At 41.6% G+C, this 7,500-nt stretch overlaps 1 protein-coding gene across 1 annotated transcript in view; it reads right to left on the minus strand.

Moving 5' to 3' along the window:
- The window catches only part of arap2 (ArfGAP with RhoGAP domain, ankyrin repeat and PH domain 2), a gene marked incomplete at both ends in the record, with an annotated part of 116,906 nt that overhangs the window by 67,663 nt on the left and 41,743 nt on the right, over window positions 1–7,500 (minus strand). The window contains one exon of the mRNA XM_080859824.1: window positions 1,486–1,592. Coding sequence (XP_080715950.1) covers window positions 1,486–1,592 — 107 coding nt within the window. The remainder of the gene's footprint in view (window positions 1–1,485; window positions 1,593–7,500) is intronic.

A 7,500-nucleotide genomic window follows, 5' to 3' on the forward strand; every position in this document is an offset into this window, starting at 1 on the left:
ATTGCCGATAATGATGGTTTCACAACAAAACAAATAAGGACGCAGGACTGCACCGAAGAGGGGCAAAGCAACCTTTTTTTGGGAAGATTGTCAGTGAGTGTGTTCATGTGTCTCGTAGAAGGCAGAATGATGCTGGGTGATACCAAGACACAGACTCCCTCACAATACACATACACACACACACACACACACACACACACACACACACACACACACAAACACACACACACACACACACACACACACACACACACACACACACACACATATATATAACCCTGCATACAACCCTTCAGACGGTTTCACAGTATTAAAGAATGAGGATGAAATATTTGGAAATATCTTTCAATGCAACTTATTTTACTTTCTTTTCTTTTTTTCAAAGCAAAATCTTTTTTAAGGCCTTAGTCTGGTATAGCAAAGGTGTGACACGGTTCTCAGACACACACACACTCTCTCTCTCACACAAACACATACACCTAAGAAGCACGCATAGATGACATCTCAGGTTTCGTATAGCAAGCTAAATTTGTTGCGAGCTACAGCTTCCCCACCTCTGGCTAACACCATCAGAGATGCATGCTTCTGATCGAACACGAACACACTTAACTCACTCCAGAACCAGCCCTTTTACCTAGCATCAACCATTTTCTAGCTCCTATTAGTTCCTATGTCTAAAGCTAGAAGGGTGGAATGTTCTAGTCTATCTAATCTAGAGACTTGAGTTTAGAATGTACAGGATTGCTCTGCTTGACATTCATCTGCATTTTCCTTAAAAGGTAAAGCTGCAGTTCTAATCCCATCCACATTTTGTCAAATTCAGCCAATTGTTCCTCACAGTCCTTTGGCTGTCAATTCAGTTTTTGTGGTAAAAAACCCAAACAAACAAACAAACAAAAAACAATCAATAACATAAAAAATCCCAGGCAATCAACACACATGATTCAGGAGCATGGAAGGGAGGGGTGTAACTGGATTGGCTGTTGAGCACAAATATCTACATCTTTTCGCCAAGACTGAAAACATATTGCGAACTGAATCTATAATATAAAGAGTGGGTAGTGAGTGACAAAAGTAAGAGCTAAGGGCATTGGTGATGGGAGGGGGGGGGGGGGTGCATGAGTGTTTCAGAAACAAGGAGGCTGTGGAAATCACAGAGAGTATAACCTTGCTGAGGTGGTGCTGAGAGATGTGTGGTTTTCAAAGACACAGAGGTCTATCACAGATGTGTGACATACAAACACGCACACACCCACACCCACACCCTATCCCTCCCTCCCACTCTCCCTCTCTCTAACACACACACACACAGAGACATATCTCAAGGACACAGATTCGCGTTTTTATCTTAAATTCTCTTACAGAAGAGAAAAAAACAGACACACACACACACACACACTGTCACACACACACTGACACACACACACACACACACACACACACGCACACAGAGAGAGAGAGACTTACATCCACACAGAAACTAACCAAAAGTTCTTGAATGGAGTGTTGATCTCAAATCCTCTCTTCTCAACATGCTTCACACTGGCTGAGGTAAGATCCACCACGGCAATCGCCAAACCGCCACTGAAGTCCTACAAGACCACAAACATACAAGTTAAAAACAGACAAACAACAAGACATCCTCCTCCTCTCCATCACTTACCCTTCCATCAGGTTTGATAACTGTGACATGACAAGACACTTTCTGTGTTTGTGTGTATGTGTATGTGACATAACACAGAGCGAGGGAGAGAGAGAGAGAGAGAGAAGAGTGGTGTTTGTGGTGTGTGTGTCCGTGTGTCCATGTGTGTGTGTGTGTGTGTGTGTGAAGTTTGTCCTTCACAGTACATTGTACCGTGAATAAATTAAAGAAGTGTTCAGCAGCAAACTGTCGCTTCACTCTCACAGCTTGAGTTCCGATTTCCTGCGCTAATGGGCTCCAGGGATCAGAGCGAACCAGAGGGAAAGGAGGGAAACAGAGGGAAAAGGCTCCCTCATGGCTGGGATTTCTCCAGGCAGAAAATCCAGGGAACAATAGGCAGAGGGACACCACCACGCTCCGCATCCCACAGGAGCACAGCTGGCCCGTCTCCACCGGGTGCCCCAGTACCCTTGGTTGCCTCTGTGCTAATATGCTAACTGGGTTAGAATGGATTGCTAGCTTCCCAGCTTTCAATCAGATGGTCCTTTTATGTCAGGGTGCACGTTGGGTTTCTATTGGAGGACTAGGAACAGGAGGCCTAATTGTTGTGGGTGTGTCTTCTGGATGTAACCTGGCTGGTTGAGCATTGCTTTAATTGCATGTTTCAGGTAATTTGTCAGGTGGCGAAACTTTAGGGAACAAATATTCATGTCAAAGGGAGAGGAAGAACAGAAACAGCTTCATTTACTGTCGTGGCAGACCAAGTAGATTGCGGACCAATTGTTTTTTTTTTATGTTTTTAAAGAGGAGACTGAGATAAAAGGGAGTGTTAGTGAACATCTGTGTGTGGGTGTGTGCACATGTGTGTGTGAGAGAAAAGCAAATGAAGGGAACTATGACAAAGCAAAATAAGTGAAAGAGAATGACTGAAAAGGAGAGGGCGGACAGAGAGAGGGATAGAGAGAGTGGGAGAGAGAGGAATAGAGAGAAAGGAAAAGAGAGAGGGATAGAGAGAGGGAAAGAGGAGGACAGAGAAAGGAAGAGAGAGGACAATCTGGTTGGCCACTTTATTGTCTTAAGTGAGAAATTCATAAGACATGACACCGCGCCTCATCCCACTTCTTATCGGGACTAACCATCTCCACGTCTCGCCGCCGTCTCACCGTCGCCGTGCTGCCAGCTCCAGCCCGCCGAGACGACAAACACAGTTTACGCTAATTACGGCAAACAAAAGAGCGCGAGCCAGCCGACAGCATCTCTCATGATTAGACGCCTCCGAAAGCCAACCGCACACATCCTCCAACAAGAGGAAGAAGGGGGGAATAAGACAAGCACATAAAGTTTCAGAATGGATGAGAGGGAGATAAGGGGGATGAGACAATCTTAAGTGATGAAAGAAGAAAGAGAGAGGGATTGGGAGAAGGTGTAAAGGAGAGGGAGGAAGGGAGGGAAAGAAAGAGAGAGAGAGAAAAACAGATAGCCTGTCTCTTTCCCTCTCTCTTTCTCTCTCTCCTTTAAAAAATTGGAATAAAAGACCTTTCAAAACAATGGAATGAAAGCAGTTTCATTCTAATCGTTTTAAGCCTGTGCATATGCATAAACACCTGCTGGCTGTAACTACAGAAGAGAACTGCGTGTACGGAGAGTATAAAAACGCAAAGATGGAGATCAATACTGGTTGGAAGACACCTTTCCGTGTTAAAGAAACAACATATTCAAAAACACACACACACACACACACACACACGTGCAAATACACACATACATACGCACCCGCACACACATGTACACACACTCTTCGTGTCATGCAAACTAAACATGGAAACAGACACGCATACACACACATATTCAAACAAAGACATATATGAGTGGATCATATCCTGAATTCCTTATCAGGAACTTTTTATCAGGAACTATTTACTTTGATCTTAAGGACTTCAATCTAGCCCAAATACTGAGATGGTGGTGCTGAAAACGATGATGATGGTGGTGATGATGATGATGATGATGATGATGATGGCAAAGTGTGCTGTGACCTGATAATAACCCTCATTCCTGCAGGATGCCAATTACAGACCCACCGTTACACGGTTGGTTGCCAGGGCGACACCTACCATGGCAGCACTCTGTGCCGTGTCCAATTATGACACCAGGAGGAAAAACATGAGGGTGGAGGGGAGCAGATGTTCTTTGATTTACCACAGTGACCTTCCAAATTCACAACTCAACTAGCCTCTCAGTCAACACTTCTTCAAAACATCAGATCAAATATCAACCAAACAACTAGAAGAGTGAAACGCTTAGTCCCTCAGAGTCAGAAATAACTAATCTGACATCTTCATTCAGATACGAGGTCAGGCTAGCCTCAGGTACAGCATGTTCCCTGACTGGTTCAGAGCGAAAGGTCCTCAACCAACACCCAGGAGAAGTATGCTATACCATAGCCCATGCTGCCATCAAGTGGCCCACCATCAAGTCAAATGTTACATTTAGGAGGAGAAGATTTCCAGTAATATATATTTAAAAAATATAGAAATGTGCACATGAGCATTTTTGTATACAATAAACACAGCTCAGTTAGAACATTAGAAAAGAAGGCCGGTGTAACAGGCCATAGTATACCCCCGGCCCGGACTATACCCGGGGTTAAAGGGGCCTAGGCTAGATTATACCCCGGGTATAATATGGCCTAGGCCAATTTATACCCCGGGGTTTAAATTGGCCTAGGCCAATTCATACCCCCTCGGGCCAGATTATACCCCCATGATATCAGTAGTGTTGAGTGAGATACACAAGAATTACTTAATTTTTCAACATGTTATTGGGGGTCAGCTTTGTGAGGTAAGTTAAGTGAGAAAGCTAACTGACTAAAATCTTAAAACTGTAAAACATTTTATTACTTTTATTTAGTGCTGTCAGTTTAACGCGTTATTAACGGCGTTAACGCAAACCCATTTTTACGCCGTAAATGTTTGTATCGCACGATTCACGCGTTGCGGCCTCCCAAACTGTGCAGTAGGCTAACGTTACGTTTGCGTGAATGGTGATCGCGATACTGCGAAATGGATGATAAAAAGCTTCTGAATAGAAAGTGTACCTTTAAAAGTTGTGTTGTGCAAAAGAAGAGAGCTTCACTGTTGTCTGAAAATGTCAACAGGCAGCTGGCTGAAAGCACAGAATTAGTAGGCTTACCTTTTATTGGTTACCTAACTGTTAACTTACCTAACTGTTAACTGCACTATAGGCTGAGTCCTTGTTTATCTGAAATGTGCACTTTATAATTGTATTTTGTACCGCCATTGTTTGGCAATGTTGTTTTTCAATCAAATAAAACATTGCATTAAGCAAGCCAATCCACCTTCCAACTACTGAAAACATTTCTACCAAATTTCAAATACAGATATTGTCATTTAGAGCATTTGTTTGCCAAAAAAATGACAATTGGTCAAAATAGCAAAAAAAGATGCAGTGTTTCAAGATCTCTAGTAATGTAAAGATAACGTAAAGTTCATATTCATTTTGAACAACACAATACTAATTATTTAACTAAGGAAGAGTTTAGAAATCAATATTTGGTGGAATAACCTTGATTTACAATCACAGCTTTCATGTGTCTTGGCCTGCTCTCCACCAGTCTTTCACATTGCCGTTGGGTTACTTTACGCTACTCCTGGCGCAAAATTTCAAGTAGCACGGCTTTGTTTGATGGCTTGTGATCATCCATCTTCCTCTTGATCACAATCCAGTGGTTTTGAACAGGATTCAGGTCTGGAGATTGGGCTGGCCATGACAGGGTCCTGATGTGGTGGTCCTTTATCCACACCTTCACTAGCCTGGCTGTGTGGCATGGAGTATTGTTCTGCTGTAAAAAACACTCCTCAGAGTTGGGGAACATTGCCAGAGCAAAAGGAAGCAAGTTTTTCCTCCAGGACAACGTTTGTTATTTGACCAATTGTAATTTTTCTGCAAAAAAATATACTTTAAATGACAATATTTTTATTGGAAATTTGGTAGAAATGTTGTCAGTAGTTAATAAAATAAATCACAATTAAAATGTTACTCAAACACATATCAATAAATGGTTAAACCAGAAAAACTGATCATTTTGAAGTGGTCTCTTAATTTTCTGGTACTGGAAGAAAAAGAATATCTGGACACTCTTATTATAACTTGACAGAAAATAAAACACAATGCACTGCAATAATGGGAGATAAACGGTGTGACTTCAAAAATAGGTTTGGAAAACACAAAAAAAGCTAGTACTTGTCAATGATTATGTTATGTGATGTCGTTATGGGAGGTGTTGAAGTAATCTTTGTTCTTTGTGGATGTTAAGATGTTGTTTTCAGTGTTAAACTTCGAACATTTATATTGTAGCGAGGACTTGCTAGTCTTAGAAGTTGAAATTTCAGGACGTAGTAATCTTTGATCTTTGTGGAAGTCTAATATTTTTTTCTGGTTGAAGTAATAAAGGTCTATGTTTTACAGTTTTAAGATTTAAGTCAGTTAGCTTTCTCACTTAACTTACCTGAAAAGCTGACCCTCAATAAAATGTAAAAAAAAAAAAAAAAAAGTAATTCTTGTGTATATCATTCAACACTACTGATATCATGGGGGTATAATCTGGCCCGAGGGGGTATGAATTGGCCTAGGCCATATTATACCCGGGGTATAATCTAGCCTAGGCCCCTTTAACCCCGGGTATAGTGCGGGCCGGGGGTATACTATGGCCTGTTACACCGGGAAGATTAGCACTTTGGAAAGTTATATTTTAGAAAAAAGAAAAGATCATGTTGGAAAGCATCTTCATTACTGTGGTTGTTAATTCTCCATACAATCTCTGGTTGTAGGAACTCCGCATGCACAGCAAGGCAATAAAGTTAGCTTGTAATTAATTTTGGACAAAGGTTTTATTTAAAACAAAACAAACAAGTTGGTAGGGATGGGAACCGAGAACCGGGTCTTGTTTAGAACCGGTTCCCAATGAGCCGAATCTTTGGAATCGTTAGCCAAATTCATAACCGGGTCTGTTAACGGGTCTCTGTGCCGTTTGCGCATGCGCGAACTCTTATAATAAAGTCAGAACGCAGCAGAAATGGCAACTCGACAGAAGCGATCTAAAGTGTGGCTTTATTTCCTCAAAGGGAGGAAGTACATCTACCATGAATAAGCACTTGAGCACACATGGTATAAAATTACAAGAATGTCATGTTTTCGATGCCAGCAGCAGCTCAACTAACATCGGCGCTTCATCCCTTACTTGCCAAGGTAAACTCAAGTCAAAACGGTGTTACTCGTGTGTTATCAGCAAACGTTTGCGTTTTCGTGTTAACCATAACTAAACTTAGCATTGAATTGCTTAACAGAATGGGCGATGTTGGACATTGTCATATATTATATATAACTTAGGCTACATAACTAGGCTAGCTTAACTGTATAATCTTCTATTTTCAACCGTTGGCTAGAGGCAGGGGCAGTGCTTGCCTCCCCTCTGTTGGTCCTAGGGTAGGGTTAGGCTGTACAAAATACTCCGTTAATAAGCAAGCAACGCGTGCAGCTCCCTCAGTTTGACAGTTCGATATGGATAAGTTTCTCGTAGCCAATTCAGTGGCAGCAATAGCTAAGTGTTAAATATACTGAGTGCCTAGTTTGTACATGATACAAGTAATTATGTTTCAGTACGTAATTGTGTTTGTAGTGGACTCTACATTGCTATTAGAAGCGTTTAGCATAATAGTTCGCTATTAGCAATACAACCAAGCAACCTACAAGAAAATATACAGTCCTTTCCCTCAATAACAAGGGCTGTATGTCAGATCAGAAAATTCAGCGATTTTGTTAGTGCCATTTTTTCCATT

Source organism: Sprattus sprattus (genome assembly GCF_963457725.1).
Source record: "Sprattus sprattus genome assembly, chromosome: 21".
Classification (NCBI taxonomy): domain Eukaryota; kingdom Metazoa; phylum Chordata; class Actinopteri; order Clupeiformes; family Clupeidae; genus Sprattus; species Sprattus sprattus.